General features: G+C 48.7%; 1 protein-coding gene across 2 annotated transcripts in view; it reads left to right on the top strand.

Annotated features, from left to right (window-relative positions):
* The first annotated feature begins 1,452 nt into the window (after positions 1 to 1,452).
* IKBIP (IKBKB interacting protein) overlaps positions 1,453 to 20,403 on the top strand; it is a 320,426-nt gene continuing 301,475 nt past the window's right edge. For both annotated transcript variants that reach the window (XM_069629385.1, XM_069629384.1), the window contains exon 1: positions 1,453 to 2,028. In XM_069629385.1, the coding sequence (XP_069485486.1) occupies positions 1,580 to 2,028 (449 nt within the window). In that variant the 5' untranslated portion in view covers positions 1,453 to 1,579. The remainder of the gene's footprint in view (positions 2,029 to 20,403) is intronic.

Below are 20,403 nucleotides of genomic sequence, written 5' to 3'. Positions count from 1 at the left end.
GAACACGTGGTCGTGGCCGTGGAAAAAGTGTTCGCGGCCCATGGGTTCCCCCACACCTTGTGCTCAGACAGAGTGAGCGGTTCTCGGAACTCATGGAGAGCTGCGGGGTCCAGCATAGGAAGGTGTCCCCGTTGTGGCCTAGGGCAAATGGAGATGCTGAGGGACTGATGCGGACGCTCAATAAGACCTTCAGGATTGCCCAGGGACAAGGACAGCTACTCCAACGAGCCCTATACCAGTTCCTGCGGGTGTACTGCACCACCCCACATGCATCCACGGGGGTGGCTCCGGCTGAGGCCCTGTTCAAGCGCTGCCCCAGGGGCCTACTATCTGAGGTCGTGGAGAAGGAGCCCGGGGTGATTGACAATCAACAGGTCGAGGTAGACCGGCGGGTGAGGATTGAACAGGAGAACCTGCGAAGGGGTCTCCAACCCCAGCGGCTCGAGCCGGGGGACAAAGTCCTCATCCGTAATCGACACCCCCATGGAAAGCTCTCGCACCCCTATGAGCCGGAGCCATTGGACGTTGTGGCTGTAAAGGGTTCCATGGTGACGGCCTCTGACGGAAGATCTGCCGTCACCCGGAATGTCAGCTTCTTCAAGAAACTGGGTGATCCAAGAACTGAACTGCCGCGGGAGCCGGACTTAATGGAGGTACCGGAAGACGGAGGAGTTTCCTCCAGCACACCTGGGTCCCCTGTCCGGGGGACGTCGGCAGAAGGACTTCCCGTGCCGGAGGTAAGCGGGAGGTACCGCCAGAGGGCTGGGCGAGGGAAACCCGCTTACCTCAGTGAATACGTGCTGGGACAGCTGGTTGGTCAGCCTGAGTGAGGGGATCCGGGTGGGTGACATTAAAGGGGTTTTGGGCAAGTGCGGCGTGAAATGTAACAGTTAATTGTTTTAGTGGTTTGCGGTGTATATTAAAAACATTTGTGTGTCCTCCCGAAAAAGGAGGAGTGTGGCGCTGCCCCGTGACGGAACGCGCACGCAGCGGCGTGACGTTGCACGCCGCCGCGTGCTGTATAAATAAACGGGCCGTTCCCGGCCGCGTTAGAGCGACCGGGAAACCCGAACTGTAAGGATGTGTGTCGAGTATGGTCCTTACAGGGTGGGGGCTTACGGGACCGGATGGGGGCCAGGACACACCCCCAACACTGTTGGGGATTTCATGTATCTATGTAACTTTGAAAATTGGTAAATAATCTAGATTTAAATGTAAAGTTTTCCGTTATTTTCTTTATTTGAATGTGGAAACCTTGGATGTGTTTATTTTGCTACACACAAAAGTAAAGAACTGATTGGCCGAAATAATTAACTGAAAATATCTTCACTTTTACTTAACAGTATTAAAATAATACTTGTTTCATGCAAACCAAAGCCATAGTTTCTAAAATAAACGTGAAACGTGTTATAACCCCCTTGTTTAAATACCAAAAGAAAACACTGAAATGGTAACTAAGTCTGTGTGAATGAAAATGTGCCTTCTGGGCTTCCGTACAGTTTCAGGCATGTTCCTCCCTCCCTTTTTTTGGTTTCTCGGACTGAGAAAACTTCTCTAGGGTCGACAGCGGCAGCATGGAATGTTTTTGCCACATCTACACCCCGAGGCATTACCTTCCGGGATCTGTCCCAGGCCCCCTGACCTTCCTGTGTGCGGCAGCCTGAAAGGAGACGCTTGTGAGCACGCCCGCACTTCTGGACTTTATAAACCAATAGACGCAGTCCTTGCAGGTTTTATTGTTGTTAAGGCTGTTTTGGGAAAACTCGCGTTTATACATTTGTACGTGCACAACATTGACTCTCGCTGCCTGCGCATTTTCAAGATGTCCAATGACGTGAAACAGAGGAGGAAAGGGCCACCAAAACCAAATGAGGAAGGGAAGGCTGAACATCCGAAGAAAGCTGCCAACACAGAAACCCTGCACAGTACTTTGACGCCAGCGGCGTGCACTGATTCACCGCGTTTGTTTCTAGAGCCCCGTACATTGCTATGCATCCTCTCCCTTTGTGTTTGCGTAGCCTCGACCTGGTAAGTGTAGTTATAATTTTGAAATGCCCGTTTATTTTGTACAGCGCTTCGGCTTCATACCGACATTTTGCCAGTTTCTAAATAGTCCCGATTTTGCCAGATTATGGAAACCGAGGCACTTGTAAGAAATTCGCCCACAAGATCACACTTTGGTTATGTGGAGAAACTGGCTAGAGACCAAGTCTTCTGGCAAAGTCTTCCTGCAGCATGGTTCGTGCTAGCTACAAAACTAAATGAAAAATTGAACAATGCATAGCCACATGTAATGTAATCTATACATAGGTTGCACGTTAAGTAGAGCAATGCAAAGACTTTAGAAATAATTGTAATGTTGGACAAACCTTCATTTGGGGTATCATAACCGCATTGTGAGGTTCTGCGCTCTCCTTTTACTGCACAACCCTTGCAAATATTGGTCATTGTTTACGCTGATTTTCATTTGTATAGCACATACGTGATCGGTGTACTCTCATTACGTTAGCCTTAGTGTTCCTTTAAGAAATAAATGATGCTGACGTAACACTGTCGCGCATGGAAGTAAATAAATGAGGCGTATTCCGTGGTGCCCCGGAGCACGTGCAGAGCCCGGACGGAGAACCAGGTGCCTTCTCATATGTGGGAGGGGGCTCGCCATGCACACAACTCTCTAGGGGTCAATACAATAAGTGTGTGGCTAGAAGACAGTGGCTTGATTTTATGGCAAGGGACTGGAGGAAGAGGGAACTAGAAACTCAATCTAGTTCGAGGGTTTGCTCACTTACGGTTCTCATGTGGAGCTGTAATTGAACAAGCTGTTAATTTTGTGTTCATATTCAAGCACCAAGGGGAGCTACGGTGGAACGAGCATAGATCATGCATCAGGACAAACAACATTAATTCAGCAGTGGCGAGACATTGGAATGATAAGAAACAAAATATCAATCAGATACGGTTTCAAATAGTTGATGTGATCATACGACACAATGCACATGAATTATTAAGAAGACGTTTAGACCAGAAGGAAACTTATTGGATTCACTGTCTCGACTCCCTAACACCAGGAGGAGTAAATGAAGAGGCAAACTACATCTGTTATCTGTAAATTGAACCAATTTACGGCTCACGAGATACATGAGAACACAAGCGCACATGATTGTTTCATTTTTCAATGTCTTACTATGTTTCTGGCTTTTTAACTACCCCTATATCCCCGTATCCCTGGGGGCACAAGAACTGTTCTGCCCTAATAGGATGTTGCAGCTAATTTAGTTTATCCTTAATTTCTAACTTTAGTACGCGTTTCTAAGTGAATTACTGTTGCCAGCAAGATGAACACCATAATCCTCGGGTCTGCATTTTTTGCAGAATAGAGTAGGAGGCTCAGCAATGTCTCTTTTTATTCTAGAAGCACCTGACACCATAAAGTGTACAATATACAGACATATTCAACTCGTAATAGATCCAAGCGTTTAATTGTCAGTATCGCGTCGATATAGAAATTATGACTGTATGGAATTAAACACTCGATGCGCATCCTTTGATGCGGTTTCCAGGACGTATTTTGAATTGCTAGACATCCGAGAGGGGGAATCCATTCCCGTAACCCCTAGCAACATGGGCCTGCGGGATGCGGGGCGTACGTGATGCCATCGCGTTCCCGAACACACAGCGTCACGTTGCTTAGCAATGGCATGCAAAATTAAATGCACCCATTGGAAACACGCACACTGGTTTCCCATGCAGCGCTTCACTAATGCTCTCGACTGCAGGTAAGAACTTTCAAAGACAGCTGACCGATCTTTGCATTACACTTTTAAAAAAAAAAAAAATGTTTGTATTCGTTTATTCAAACAAACAATACAAACCAAACATGCAGTGCATATGATAACATTCCAATTATACATCACTTAATTGTGATCACTGCTTCCCTTATCCCACCCCCCGTTCCGAGCCTATTACTTTTCACATTCTGTTCCTGCATCTTGTGGTAGGGTCTTGCATTGACCCAAACAACTCTGCTATTAATAATTTCCAGGCCATCAGGGTCTCTGTCTCCTCCCCCCACCAACCCCCCAGCACTGCTCGCTTCTTGCCATACCATGGTTTCTGCCTCCGTCCATTTCTGCAAATCTTTCCACCACACCTCTACTCGTGGTCTGTGGCATGTCTTCCACGCCATAGCAATTCTCCTCTTTGCGAGCGCATATGGCAGGTCCTTTAGTTTGCTCACATGCTTGAGTTTCCGTGGTCTAGGGAACCCCCCCAACAAACAGGCCCACACTGTACCCACCACAATCTTAACCCCCCTCTCTGCTAGTTTTTGTGCCACTTCGCTCCAGAAGCGCTCAATAACCGGGCATGACCAAAACATATGCACCATACCCGCATTTTCTTCATCACATTTAGGGCATGCTTGCCGTCCTGCATTTTTAAACCTAAATATCCTCTGGGGTGTCATATACGCCCTATGCGTAATATACAGTTGTATCTGCTTTAATCTCGCATTCCTCGACACCTTCTTATGATACCCTTGGGCTCGTTCCCACATCCCGTTCTCCATCGGGGCTCCTACTTACGCTTCCCAGTCTTGTCTCAATTGTACTACCTCCTTCCCAACTTTAGACATCCTCATCTTGTATATTCTAGATATCTCATGTCCCCCCTCTGCAATGTCATATATTATATCTATGGTAGCATCTGGTTCTTCCTCCAGTACTACTTTGGGCCATGTTCTCTTAATTCTCTGCACCATTCTGTGATACATAATATTCTGGCCTGTATGTAACCTGGTTTCCTCACCCAGCACCTCAAAATCTATGATAGTTCCCTGTTGCCAAATATCACCCATTGTTGCTAACCCATCCGGTTCCCAGTGGTTTCTGATTATCATCCTTAGTTGCTTTTCTCCCCCTTCCTGTGCAACTAGTGGTACTTGCGGGGAACATGGGGATGGGTTCTCCATCATCTGGCATGCCCTACACCACATCTTCCACCCAAGTACCAGCATCTTGGGACGCCCTTCCATTTCTGCTTTGGGCAGCCACATCATCTCTTTCAAATAAAATGGGGCACAATCTTGTCCGAACAACCTGGATTCAGAGGTCACTTCATTTGAGAGCCATTTAGCAACATATTGCAGTTGGCTTGCTACATAATAGACCTCATAATTAGGCAGTTTTATACCCCCTTTCTCATAAAAATTCTGTAGCTTCCAGAAGGCCACCCTGTTCCGCGTGCCATGCCACAGGAAATCCCTGCACATATTGTTCAGTCTAGTGAAGAACTTCTTGCGTATCAAGTGCGGTATATTCCCAAAATAGTGTAGGAGCCTAGGTAGGACCACCATCTTCAGCATTGCCCCACGTCCCATCATTGCTAAAGGCAGCTTCACCCAGAACCTCATGCAATTTTCAATTTTCTTAATGGCTACCTCTGTGTTGCACCTATGCTCCTCGTCCACTGTGTGGTATACATCTATCCCTAAATAGCGAAATGTGCTAACCGTCCATGGTATCTGTAACACTGGTAGCTGTTTCAATGGGATCCCTTTATATCCACCCAATGGGAACATGCTAGATTTCTGAGGGTTCACCGCTATACCAGACAGCCCCGCATATCTTTCCATCACTTCTAAAACGTATTGGAGGTTTTCCTCCGGGTGTCGCAAGTACAACAGAATGTCATCCGCATATAGGGAGATCAGATGTCGTTCTCCCTCCCACGGCAATGCCTATCGTATCATATTGTTGCCTCAAGTATATCGCTAGGGGTTCCAGGGCCAATATATAGAGCATTGGAGACCACGGACATCCTTGTCTGGTACCTCTGCGGAGTTGCCATCTTTCTGATATCACTGCTCCCGTTTTAACTGGCCAGCAGTTCACTATATAGCATTTTCGTCCCGCTGTAGATATCCAGGCCCCATCCCATAGTCAGCTAGGGTCGCCAGCAACCATGACCATTTGACCGAGTCGAAGGCCTTTATTCGGTCCAATGACACAATTGCCAATTCACCTTCGTTCTCGCTCCCATACTCAATAACTCGATGGAGTTGTCTGTGATAATTGGATATGTTCCTATTCGGGACATAGCCCATCTGATCAGGGTGTATTAGTTTGCCAATAACCCTCCTCAGTCTGTTTGCCAAAACAGCCATCAGTATATTGCTGTCTTGATTTAACATTGACAGGGGTCTATATGAACCGCAGCTATGCCCAGGCTTGTTAGGTTTGGGAAGCAGTATTATAATTGCTTCTCTAAGTGACTCTGGCAGTCTACCCAACTCATACACTTCATTCAGCATTTCTAACAGTGGGGGGGAGCACCTCTCCTTTAAATACTTTATAGAATTCACTTGGGATTCCATCAGCCCCTGGAGTCTTACTAGTGGGCAACTGTCTGACCATGTCTTCTAGCTCTTCCAAAGTAATCGGTGCATCCAACTCCTCTCTTTCCTCAGCACTTATCTTCGGCAATCCTATATCCTCCAGTGTTTCTGTTATCGTTGTGCGACTGCTCTCCCTATCATCTTCATATAGTAGCCTGTAATAGTCTGCAAACACCTGATTAACTCCCTCTTGGGTATCGGCTACACTACCGCCTTCCCTTGTTATTGTTCTAATCGTGTGTCTGGGGGTTTCACTATTATATAACCATGCCAAGATCCTTCCTGGTTTATCCCCTCCCGCATGCTGTCTCTCAATATATTTTTTATAGTTGAGGTTACACAGTCTTTCCCAGTGCCCAGCACATTTCTGCTGCAGCCTGAGTATCAGTTCCATGTCTTCCTTAGTATTATTTTCTCCCCTTAATGCCCTTTCCAATTCTCCCTCTGTTTCCCGTAGATCAGCCAGGATCCCTCCTTGCAATCCTTTAGATTTTGCTATGGCTACCCCTCTCATCACAACCTTAAAGGCTTACCACAACGTGCCCACCAAGTCCACACTGCCAGTATTCATCTTAAAGTAGTTTATAATCTCCTCCCTCATATCCTCCCTAAAAAAAGGGGTCTCTCAGCGCCTCTGCTCTGAGGCGCCATGTCGGAATCCTCGCTCTCGGGGGTCGGTATTGGCATCCGAGGATCAAAGGCGAGTGGATCGAAAGGACCATTGCTTTATATTCTGCTTGTGTAATCTCTGTTATTACCTCTGGTGTGGCAAAGACATAGTCAAACCTCGTTTGTAACTGCTGCGCGGCAGAATAATGCAAGTATTGCCTCTCTTGGGGGTGTCGACACATCTCCGAACCCAAAGTCATTCAGCAGTGTCTGCAACGCTTTAGCGGCTGGGGTGGGTCTATCCATCTTCCCATCCGATCTATCAACCTTAGGGTTTAGTACACAATTAAAGTCTCCTCCCCAAATCACCACGCTCCCCACACACATGCTAAGGTTGGTACACAGTGTTCTAAAATATGCCGCTGTATTTTGATTCGGGGCGTACGTATTTACAATGCTTATCTCCCTATTTTCCACCTATCCCCTCATTATGACCATCCTCCCGTCCATCTCAACCATTGTCTGTAACAGCTGAAACGGGACATTTGGCGCCACCCAGTTAAGTACTCCGCTAGCATAGGCCGAATATGATGAACCCACCACAACTCCCTTCCATTTCTTCCCAATCATCTCCATTTTATCCCGCGTCAGGTGAGTCTCCTGCAGGTATAACATAACCTTGTTCCTTTTTAAATAGCTGTTAAGCCCCCTAACATTCCAAGTAATTATTTTAAGGTCCCCCATGGTGTATTAGAGACACAGCGCGTTGGAGACAGCCCGTTCACATCGATCGAGTCGATACAGTACCAGCAGAAGGAAGCAACGGCGTAATCCTAAAGTCGCATAGCATCCATTTCGTGGAAGTCGCTAACAGTTCTGTTGTAGCGGATGGCAATGCAGACCTGAGTTTAGATATCATCTAGCACAAGGATATCTGAATCATAGTACCACACAGGGTGGTTGTGGTCTATTGAGAAGACTTCATACCAAATTGATTCCGGTGCCCAAAGGGAGAATGTATACCTTTGTTGACACGGTCTGACGGCGGCACTCCAAACAGCCGCTCTTCACATTGTGTGAAGAATAAGAATATAAGCCTAGTTTGGTACAGGCCAAAGTTAATGTTTGAGGCTGTTTTGTTTTTAATACAGTTTTGTGTTGTTGGTTCCCCTGAAGAAGTCTACAGACGATTGTTAGAATTTGTTGTTGTGAGATAGACGAAACATGTTGGGATACATACACTGAAAAATAAACAGTGTTGAGAATTGTTATTAGGTTGAAACTGAAGTCCCCTACAGGCAGATTAAGGGAGACTATAAACAACAGATTCTTCTGGTTAGGCATCCTCAAAAAAGAAGACTTGTCTTTCGCTGCCCAACCAACATTGTATTGCACTTTATTAGCTAATTTGCACATTATCATCGCACTGTGAAATGAATTGGTGTTAACACTACACTATTGGTTTTAGGTTTGTATAGGAAGGGTGTGGTTTTATGAATATTTTATGTATGTTTTATTTCAAATCATTTTTAGGATGAATTTTGGAATATGCAAGATGCTAATATTGTAAAATTGTGCCTCAGAAAGTGGTGTGTTTGTAATACTTGTACATAATATTTTTTCACAAATATATGTGTCTTTTTTTGATAAAATAAACGAAACATGGTTTAAAGAAAAGTAATGACCCAGGACCTATTTGGTACATGGCCCCAATTAGGTATATGATGGACTGAAGAAGAGAGGGAGGAAGACTGAGTGATTCTTTAGTTTGGGATTGTCTATAGGCAGTTCGTGGGCTGAACCGAGCGGTCTATAAATTAGCCCGATCAAGTCTCTTTATTGTTTGATGTGTATTAGAGTCCCACCCCTCCCCCACCAGTGCAGTCCATATCTAAGTTCCTTCCCTTTCTGTATAGTCTCGTTTCCCAACTAACTCCCCTTAACTAAAAACACATCAAACACCCCAGCCCCCTTCCCTCCCTTCCCTGCCCCAACAATGCCCTCCCCAACTGTTGCCCAGCTCCATCCCTGGATCTCAGGCACCCCCGCATCTAGCTCTTTCTGGCAATAGCCTGTACTCGCAGCTCAGCAGGGTTAAGTCGCCCTAATGACTGTCTTGTGCTACTTCTCGGGGGGCAGTGTGACTTCATCTTGCTGCTCCTATCTGCTTCAAATCAACCACGCATTGCTACTCAATTTACTTATGTGCTTTGTACTCTATAATCCAGTCCAACAAGTTCGACAAATTCAAGGATATCATAGCATGGTTCCAGCATTATCCGTCCGTACCCCTCTACCATTATCTCTATCATTGTCTCTACTGGGATACCCCGCTATGTGTCATTTCAGTATGCATGTAATATCCCAATCACTTATCGTGCTCCTCATGGACCTGCTCCTCCTCTCGTTCCGGGCAGCCCTGTAAATTCAGCCATGTCGCTGCTTCCTCTGGGGTATCAAAGAAGAACGCTCTGCTTTTGTGCAATACTTTCAACTTCGCAGGATACAAAAGCATATATTTGATTCCAGCCATGCGTAGTCTCCTCTTGATTGCCACATAGCTGTACCGCTGCCTCTGGACTAACATTGTGTAGTCCGGATATGCCGTGATGGTCGTTGAAGCCCTTTCTATCGTTCCACCTTTATGAAAGTATTGCAAGATCTTCTCCCGGTCTTTATAGTTCAGGATCTTTGCAATTATTGCGCGAGGGGGGGGCCCCAGGCCGCGGTTTCCTCATGAGGGCTCTATGCGCTCGCTCCACTGTAAATCCTTGCAAAAGTTTGTCAGCCCCTTTTTCTTGCAGGATCATATTCTCCACATAATCCGTAGGGTCCTGACCCTCTTCCCCCTCCGGCAGGCCGACCACGCGGATGTTATTCCGTCTCGCACTTCCTTCAGCTTCCTCCGCACGGTTCTCAAGGTTAGCCACCTGCTGCTTTAATATGTTAACCTCCTTTGTGTTACTGGTGCTGGTGTCTGTGTTGGTTTTCACCGCACTCTCCAGACTGCTCGTTCTGTCTGCTAGCGCCCTGACATCTTGTCGCAGCAGAGTGACCTCTATTCCTACTGCGTCTATTTTAGCCTCCAAGAAAGCCCGTAGGTCCGCCATTGCTATCCCCCATGAGTCTTTCAACTCTGTTATAGCCGTTCGTATCAGGTGGTTTTCTTTAGCTGTGGTACTCTGACCGGATGCAGTTGCTCCACTCTGTGCCGATGCAGTACGAGACTGCTGTGTCTTGGCAAAGGCTTCCATCGTGGGTTGTTTACTCTTGACCTTGGTTCCTCTCCCTGTCATCCTGCGATCTTGGCTATATGTCTGATTTTAATTTATTCGTAGTGTGGCAATTCTGCCTCTTTGGCTTGCCGTGACACCAGTAAGCCAGTCCAGGCCTGGGGCCGTTGTCCTTGAAGAGCCCCTGTATGTGTTCATATGCGTTAAGCTATGTCTTCGGGTGGGTTATGTTCTCCCACGTTTACAACCGTCCTTACTGCTTCCTATAGGCTGCTTCTGACTTCCAGCAAGGCCATCTGTTTCCTGGGCGCACTATGCTCTGCACGCTCGTGTCCGCGTTTGCTGAGGTCCCACCAGTACCATCAGTAACCCAGCTCAGCCCTGCATGCCATGCTCCCCAGCCGTGACAATCAATGGCCAGCTCATTCAATCTTCAGGGCCATTAGATGTATTCCTAGCGACTCAGAGTTCATGGGGTACCTTACCCCATGCGCCCCTTCACCTCATGAGGCATCAGTACCAACTTAGTGACTTAGGCATGTGTCTCCAGGGAAGGTTCTCCCTCTCTCCCTGGCCTCCGATTTCCGTGTTCTTTGGGCACTGCTGCAAGGTTTAGCTCTTGCGGCTACTTATTTGCCGGCCTCAGTGGCTAGCAGCCGTCACCCTCAGTATCCAGCCTCAGTTTTCGTTCGTGCGTGCATCCAGTTAGCCGCGCTGGCTCTTCTCCCCCAGCGCGGCTCCTACACTGCTGTATGTTTTCGTCCACCCTGAGGCCGTCCCGAACGCGCCGTTCGTATCTGGGAATATGCTACTTAATGTAGCAACAAGTCCTTGCGGCGTGGCTGCTGCCTCCTCTACACAGTTTCATTCAGAAGTTACATTCGTGTTGACAGGGCGTCGTCGCGTCCAATATCATGCCTTCGCCTCCGTTTATTATTTACAGGCGAGGATGTGTCCAGCTCGCCGCGCTGGTTCTTTCACCTGCCTCGCGGCTCCATCAGTGTTGTGCAATAGATCCTTTACGCTGGAAAGTTCGGAAAGTTCCCCCACGTGCAGCTACAGTATCCACCGCACTGCTCGCTCCTCCGCACCCAGTCCTGCAGCTGACTGAAACGTGACTCGGCGGTGTATTTGAAAAACAAACATTGCTCTGGCCATAGGATCGATCGGGCACCATGCCACAAGCCAGCCCCCTGCTTAATCTCCACAGCCTGGCTCAGTTGTTTCTGCAGTCGGGGCTACGATCCCTTTGTTGCCTGCCATTTTGTGTGTCTTCGTTTTCTCGGAGCCGCACACTCAAAGTTCTGAATCTCTGTGATGCTTCACCCAATTGACTTGTCTCCTTCAGTTGTTGTGGGGCTCATCTTCTGACGCATTTACAGTCATTTGTAGAGTACATAGGTCATTTTTTGCATGGATCTTTGGATCATCGTCGGATCAACGGGAGCAACTTCAGCAAGGCACGTCTTACTCCATGGCTAGTTAGCCACGCCCCCGATCATTGCATTACTCTTTTTAAATGTTTTTTTTAAAAACTTTATTAAATTTAACAACTCAACCAACAAGCAACCAAATTCCCAGCCCGCCCTCTTGTCGCACAGCACAGCTCTACAGTAGGAATGTAAAAAAAAATACATAATGAAGTTGAACTAAGTTCATAACCCGGCAAATTGTTTCCCCGCTCCCACCCCGCTGCTTGCGTGCCCCGTCATTTGCCGCCGTCCACAGTCCCCTCCGATGATTGATCGGACCGATCCATCTTGAGCACATATTGGCGAAATGGGGGCCAGTAGTCCAATGGTTGACTATTAACAGGAAGCGTTGCCGCATATCTGGTTTCCCCAAGTTCACACAGTCTGATATGTTCAAACCAGGCCCTATACGTTGGAGGATTACCCTTGCCCCATGACCTGGCCACCATATACCTGGCAACAGCCGACGCCATGCCCAACAATCTTTTTTCAGTCCGAGTTCCACCTTCAATTAACGCCAGGAGCCATAGTGCCGGTGAGAATGTGCATGTGGTGGAAAGCATCTCCTTCATAGCTCCCTCAATATTTCCCCAATAAGATCTGATGTATGGGCAGTCCCATGCCATGTTATAAAAGTCTGCCAGTCCTTTACCACAACTCTTACAAACTAGCACGTTCCCCGGGTAATATTTACTAAGTGCTTGTGGGGTATAGTAGGCCTGATGCAAGAATTTGTAATGGACCAGCCTGTATCTAGCGTTAAACGAAATCTTCCTCGTTTGCATACAAACCAGTTTCCACTGTTCTTGACTCAATGCCAATTCTAAGGAGGCTTCCAATACAGCCCTGGATCCCTGCCTCTGTATTCCCTTGCTGCTTCTAATCATAGCATAAATAGTGGCCACTAGTTTGCCGGTTGTTATCGGCTGGATCACATATCGCTGGATCTCATGCGCAACAGGGGCCGCCGGGAAATTCGGCCATTTCGCCCTCAATATCCCTCTAAGTCTGTGATGACGTGTTCCAAAGCCCTACAGGACACGACAGATGGAGTGGACCTCATTTCTCGGGCTCGGACCCCTGTCTCCCCAAAGTAGACCCAGTAAATCGTTCAGGCATGAGACCGCCCTGGCTACCTTTATGTGCGGACGGTTAGGGTGAGCTAAGCCCCAGCCCACAGCCCGCAATATATTGCAGCTGAGCCGCTAAGTAGTACACCTGCATATCTGGGTATTCCAATCCGCCATGTCCATACCCGGAGGTTAATATATCGTACGTTATGCGGGGTTGCTTGCCAGCCCACACCAATTTAACCATCATCTTCTTAACGCGGATCCAGTACCAGGTCGGGGGCCATATTGGTACATTATTAAAAATGTAAAGCATCTTGGGAGGCATGACCATCTTGGCCCGGGCAATGCGAGCTGCCTGTGGCTGAATCCACAACTCCACCTTCTGCTCCAGACCTTCTAAAACCTTCATATAGTTATCCTTATACAATATCCTTCGTAGAAACCGCAATCCCCAGGGAACGCAGCCCTTGTGGGCACCACCGAAACTCTTCACACACATCCTCCCGCCGCACCCCCGGGATTAAAGGGAGGACCTCAGACTTATTCCAATTTATCCGAAGTCCGGATAGTTCCCCGAATCTGATCACTTCCTGGGTCACCGGCACCAAGTTCGTTCTGGGGTGTTTAACATATAGTAAAATATCATCCGCGTACATTGATATAACAGTGCGCGATGCATTCACCCAGATTCCTCGCTGTATGTGCATCTCCCGGATGTGACACGCAAGTGGCTCCATAGCCAGGGCGAACAAAGCAGGGGGGAAAGGGACAGCCCTGCCGGGTACCCCGCGTAGGACATATGAATTCTGAGATCACCCCATTTGTATATATGGCCGCCCAGGGGGGGTCGTGTACAGCAACTTAACCCAACTGATATATGTAATGCCGAATCCAGACCGTCGAAGCACTTTGAAAAGGATAGGCCACTCGATGGAATCAAAGGCCTTTTCAGTGTTGAGTGCTGCTATAGCTATAGGGACCTCCGGGTTCACGTAATGCATAAGATGAAATAGGCGTGGCAAATTATGTTGCGTAGATCGGCCCTGGATGAAGCCCGACTGGTCCAGTGGGACCAGCGCTGACATGTGCGGGAGCAGTCGATCGGTCAGGATCCTCGCCAATATTTTATTATCGGTGTTAATTAATGATAACGGTCTGTAAGACGCCAGGTATCGGGGGTCCTTGCCAGGTTTAGGAAAGACTGTCACTAATGCCGATCTGGTCGTTTCGGGGAGTACACCTTTAGCCATGGCTTCCTCATATACTCTGATCAACTGGGGAACTAGGATATTTGCATCTGTTTTATAAAATTCAGCTGTTATCCCGTCTAGCCCCGGGGCCTTACCATTTGGGAGAGCCTTAATCTCTTTATGAATTTCCTCTTCGTGATTGGGACATTTAGGGCCTCCCCCTGCTCTCGATCCAACCACCCAAGCACAATTTCATCCAGATATTGCGTGATAGCATTGTGCCCAGTCACTTGTCGGGATTCATATAGCCGAGTGTAGTATTCCCTAAACTCCTCATTTATCCCAACCAGATCTTTAATAGTGTTCCCATCCTTCCCCATGATCTCCATGATGGGGGTATTTTTATGTTCCTGTTTTATAGCCCATGCCAAGGTTCTACTGGGTCGGTCCCCCTCCCCATACCTTGTCACTGCTATCGGGTCGCCTAGGAACTTTTCTTAGCTGGCTGCCAGCTGCTTGTACTCCTCTCTATGCTCCTTCAGCCTGTGCTGGACTTCTGGCGAGTCTACCCTGCTCTGTTCATTCTCTAACTCTCGAATAGCATCTCCTACCCTCGCCATGGACCTGCAGATCGATTTTAACACCCCTCCTTCCTTTGATATACATCAGCCTCTAATGTAAACCTTAAAGGCCTCCCATATTGTGCTCTGGTCGGGGACTGAGCCTTCATTAGCTTGAAAATAGGTATTGATATCTTGACTTATTTCCTCCCTAAATTGTCTAAACCGCCACCTAAGCTGTCTATGTGGACTAATTGGGGGCATAAATTGAGCCACTATTGGTGACTGGTCAGAAAGGGTATGGGGGAAGTATATAGGTTGTTGTGACTGACCTGGCAAGGGAGCTGGACGCCATAATATAGTCAATTCTCGATGAGCTATGATGTACCCCAGAATAAAAGGTGAATTCCCTAGCCGTCGGGTGTTCGCCCTGCCACACGTCCCGAAGGTCATGGTATGTGGAGATTGCAGACCATGCCTTCGCTGCTTGGGGAAGCATCTGTTGTGATGATGCGGATCTGTCCAGCTCCAAAGTGAGGGCTAAGTTAAAATCCCCGACCCAAATTATCTCATAGGATGGGAACTTGTGTATATGTCGGGCACATTGATAGAAAAAATCAGGTGTGTCCGTATTAGGGGCGTTAAACGTTCATGAGGAGATATTTCAAACCGCACATCTCTCCCGCTAAAATTATGTATCGGCCTTCAACGTCCCTTATCTGCTCATGCAACCTGAATTGCAATTGCCCATGTATATATGTAGCAACCCCTCTGGAATGCCTAGAATAAGACGAACAATACCTATGTACTCCCCATCCAGGTAGCTTGGGAAGCGGGGCAGACCGAGCTAAGTGTGTTTCTTGCAGACATAGGACATTGACCCTATGGGCCTTGCTAATATTCGCAATCATACGGGCCCTCTTCTGGGTTGCAAGTCCCCACATGTTCCAAGTCATCACTGTGAGGGGCTCACCTTGCCTACCACCATTGCAGCCATTTCATATCCAGGTAGCACCCGCCCTCACATGCACCCCAGGCGAGCCATAGTTTAAAGTCCCCAGTGCTCTCGGGACTCCAGTTGCGTAGGTAAATCTTGTGAGTTGTGCTGTTGCTAATGCTAGTATAGCTGCCAGCATTTCTCGGATTAACTGAGCTGTGGCTAGGACACCCCTCCCCTACCCACCCACGCCAGAAACTATAACCTACCGGCATCCATCCCTCCCCCCCCCCCCCCCCAATCCTCCCTACCCCTGTAACCGTAACTATTCTGTACCGCAGTGTCTGCAGCATGTGGGGGTCTGAGGACAGCTCCAACTGACAACAGCCAAAACGAAAAAACATAGTTTGCCTTCCTTTACTCCAGCTCCCTACAGACTGAATATTATCGAGGGCCCACCCAGGAACCCCACAAATTGTTCCGCAGCCTCCGGTGCCATTATGTTGCACGCAGAGCTTAGCCAGGTACAACATAGAGTATTTTATGCGTTTACTCTGCAGGATGTTTTTCACAGATTGGAATGTTTTTCTCTGGTCTTGGACCGCCGGTCTAAAGTCTGGAAATAGCTGTATGATGGAACTTCCCCATCGCAGCTCCTTTTTCTCCCGCGCTGCTCACATTATGGCATCTCTATCCCAATAACAGAATCTCCTGGCGATTATGGGACGCTCCGGGGCACGGGAGGCGGTCTCACTGTCAGCGAGCGATGCGCACGTTCCACCATGTATATACTAGACAACGGGGGATTGTCCAGCACATCGACCAGGAGTTGCTCAACACATTTTTCCATATTGTCTATATGCGCAGACTCCGGGACCCCTGTGACGCGTATATTGTTCCTCCTTGAGCGGCCCTCTAAATCATTTTTTTAACCACTTGCTGCAGAGTGACCACTTTGCGCTGCAGGGACATTACGTTATCTTCGGTCGTCCCGATCCTCTGTTCCGCCTCCTCCATGCGCCCACACAGTTTCTCTATCTGCACCTCTGAGATGTCGACCTTACAGGTGAGCGCATCAATTTTAGCGCCAAGCCTATCAGTGCTGCCCTTCAGTGCCAGCAGTGTCTGTTTCAGTTCAGCGAAGTCTACCTGTTCCATCGATTGGGCACGTGGTTCTGAGGGCGCTGGCTGGTCTTGCCCTGTGCGTGCAAATTGGTCCATCCTCGCCTGTTTTTTAGGAGTACCCATACTGGATCAAGGGGGTAGGCCTTAGTCAATACCTGGTGGTTCTTGTGCAAGTATCTCTAGATTAACCCTCTTATCTCCGGAGGTTTGTCCAGGCGCATCTTCGTCGCACAGGGGTCGCCGGCCCAGGGACAGCGTGTAGCACCCCGGCTACCACACCAGTAATAGCCAGTGCAAGTTGCGGTTTCAGGCAACACTGAGCGCAGCCATGCCGCTGAAGTCATACAGCAGCACCCCTCCACCAGGAAGTGCCGTTCGTAGATCTGTGGGCCACCTCTGAGGCCCGGGGAGCGCACCCGATTAGATTCACCTTACATAGCACGTAGTGTGGCCCCTGGGCGGTTGCTATCCACTGACGCGTATTATGGGAGCCCCAGTACCAACTGCGCCCCCATATGCACACCCACCTTAGGGGCACACCATCACATTCTAGGGGGTCCCTCCAGTCCCAAGGGTGTAGATCCTCTTAATTCCAGTGACCAATATGCAGGTGCCGGCACCTCCCCAGTAAGTGTTATCCAGCAGTCTTCCTTGTAAGCACACCTTACCAGGAGTTTCCTATGGGCCCAGGGTCACACCATCCACACGGTGTACCTGGGGTCCAGCTCTTGTCCTGTCCGTCTCCGCCTCTCCCGGGCACCAATATAGAGAGATCACAGGGCTCTTAGAGGATGTTCGTTAAGTCGTTGTCCCCCAATCCTCTGCCGCGGTCGCCACACCGCTCAGGCTGATCAACAGGGGAGAGGGAGTAGGGGAGGCAGCCCTGAGTCCTCCGCCTTCACTACCGATGTCCGAAATTCGCCCCCACTCCACCAGCGTGCACAGAACTGAGTGCTGCTACTCCTCAGTAAAGTCTGCGGTGTTTGCAGGTGCCGGATGATGGCGATCGCGGGCAGCAGCCGCCACGCAGCGGCACAGGAGCTCCACTCACCTCGTCACAGACCACTAGGGCGTCCAGCGCAGCTCCCCAGTCCGCCGCTCCACACCTCTCCGGCAGTACTGCTCCTGTCCTCAGCACACCAGTCCGCCCAGGGGTAAAGACCCCGAGACTGCAGCCGAGGCCGCCGCTACACCTCCCAAGGCTCCGGAGCGCCACCCCTGCCCTGCTCCATGTGGTCACGGCCCGTAGCTCCGCACCTCCCCATCACAGCACTCTGAGGCAGCGAGCGCTTCCACAACTTCACCAAGGAAGGGCCAATACACACGCGACTCTTCTCCTAGTAACACGAGGGGATCTGGGCATGAAAGGCAGGATTTTTTTTAAGATATTTCAATTGGCGTTGCCGGAGCTTTTCAGGCGGCAGCCATCTTGGATCGCTGCGCAACAGCGCCCCCATCTTTGCATTACTCTTAACATCAGCTTTAATCTAGTTAAGAGAACCTACTTATTGACGTTCTCACTCCATAGAGCAATCGATTGAAGGCAACATAGACAGCGCCAACAGGTAGGCACAACCTTCTATTACAGTCAGTGCAATCGGCCACGTGCATTTTAATATCTTGATTGGAATCCACTCTTAATGTTTTTCAGACAAATGTAAGAACTTTGGCCACATTATCGGGTAATATTAGGCGCGACCAAATGTGCATTGTTTTATCTTGAGAGTGCAGTTAAAACAACTTTCACTAATGTTTATTTTTCTGTTTACATTTCTCCTGCTGATTCATCGTAATTGAATACGCTATGTTGAAAATTCACATTTTTGAAATTTGACCGTTTTTGTAATCTGGTGGTTGTACCTCCAGTACTTTGTAACCTTGTGCCAAGGTCTCAATGTGTGCTCAGATTGCCTCAACCACTGTTATAAATATTGACTATTGAACGAACCCCCTCAGTCATCCCTCATCTTGATTTTATGGCAAGACACGGAGGCTGCAATTTTGCATAGTACCTTCCTTTACTATCCTGCCAGCAGCAAAGACACAATAGAGTTAATTTAAAAGAAACAGAAAAAGCAACAATATATCCCAGGTGTACTTATTATCATTAACAATCTATAAATATTCCTCCAAGCCCCGCCTCAGCCTCTTTCTTTGCTGCTGCCAGCCATTTGTGTTTAATTTTTTCTTGTGGTCTTAAACTGTATGATACTTGCTCTTGTAAAGGGCGTGGTGAGGGCCTTGCGGCGGTGCCTTTCCCGAGCGGGAGGCAGCCTGCTGGCTAGTGCTTGCTGCTGCTGTAGTTCGCGTTCGGCCTGGCGTGCGCACAGTGCTGCCAGCGGCCGGTCCTCCTGGTAGTGGTAGGGCTTGCACATGGCAAACAGTCCATTTGGAGTACTGCTAGGCGCGGATACTTTGGCGCTGGGGGTTGAGTTGTATTTCACTCAGTGGCGGGTTGGGTGTGGTGTGTTGGGGGGCCCCCTAGTGGGTCTTTGTTGCCATTGTTCTCGACTTTGTCGGCTGTTGGGCTGTGTGTTCGGGGCACTCTGGTGGTGTGATTGTAGAAATGTTGCAGAGTGGAAATGAATCTGGCCCTGCTGAGGGGCCTTCCAACATGTCTCAGCACAGTTTCAGGACCTGGCTCAGCTGCATAATTCTTTGTTTTGGGGCTGTGCAGTCTTTCTTCCTCTATGGCTACCACCATGGCAAAACTGGCAGAAAGGCATTTTACAGGCAATACGGGGTTGGTCCCTATGATGATGCCTCCTTGTGAGGAGGAGCAGTTTTGGTCGGCTGTTTTGGTCGGCTGACTTGTCAGGATCAGAGGAATCACATTTGCAGGCACCTTTTTAAAGAAAAAGACTGGAGAAAACCATAGGTGCTAAGAAACTCAAGGTGGTGTGTGTGCCTCAGTCCAAGAAGGTGGCCCGGGTAAAGGGTAAAGCTCCTATGCCCAACCAGTCAGGGATGAGTTTGGCGCATAAAAGGAAGTGTGGCGCCGCCTCCTCTTCGGGGATGAAGGTGAATCCGGTTCCTCTGACCTGGGTTTGCCTGCGGAGGGTCAAAGCTGGCATAGTTATGGCTCTGCGCCCCATATGGGTGAGGGTAGTGCTTGCCTTTCTGTTGAAGCACCTGAGGCCTCACAGGAGATTTTGCATGCACAGGGCTTGCCTTTGTTTTGAACCCTCTGCAGTGGCTCATCCTAGGTCTAGGGATGTGGTGCCTTTTCCCCATGTAGTAAGGTATTTGGATGCTCTGATCCGGAAGCCATTGGAGAAGGAGGAAAAGAACAACCTTCAGTCTGATTGTCCTAGGCCATCCACTTTCTACTTTCCAGAAGGTCACTGTGACTCCAGAATTGGATCTGTACTTGGTGGTGTTATTGACAAAATCAGGCAAGGATCCCAAAAAGGGTTTGGGTAAGGCTCTGAAATTGTCAGGACAAGGTGCTTGACAGTGGCCTCTGGCTAAGATATTTGATCTCTCAGAGGAGGCCCTGGAACAAGGTGGATTGGTGGTCCCAGATGTTCCTTCGACAGTGGGTTCCGAGGGCCATTTGTTTTGTGGGCAATGCCAGTGCGGCTATTGCAGTGGAGCATAGGAAGTGTGTGTTGCTGATCCTGGACCCCAAGTTGGCAGATTTGGTCCCTAGAAAGCCCGGGGTAAAGGCGGGAACGCAGTTTTTCAGTGATGCATTCATTAAAGATATCTACGTATGTGGGTCTGTACACTTCTCTGGATAAGCCCCAGGCCTCTTTCAAAGGGGTCTTTGGGGGGGGGGGGGCATGGGCATGTTTTATTGGACAAGCC

Source organism: Ambystoma mexicanum, chromosome 12 (genome assembly GCF_040938575.1).
Source record: "Ambystoma mexicanum isolate Mex_15411 chromosome 12, UKY_AmexF1_1, whole genome shotgun sequence".
NCBI lineage: Eukaryota > Metazoa > Chordata > Amphibia > Caudata > Ambystomatidae > Ambystoma > Ambystoma mexicanum.
This window is presented reverse-complemented; position numbering and strand designations above follow the sequence as displayed.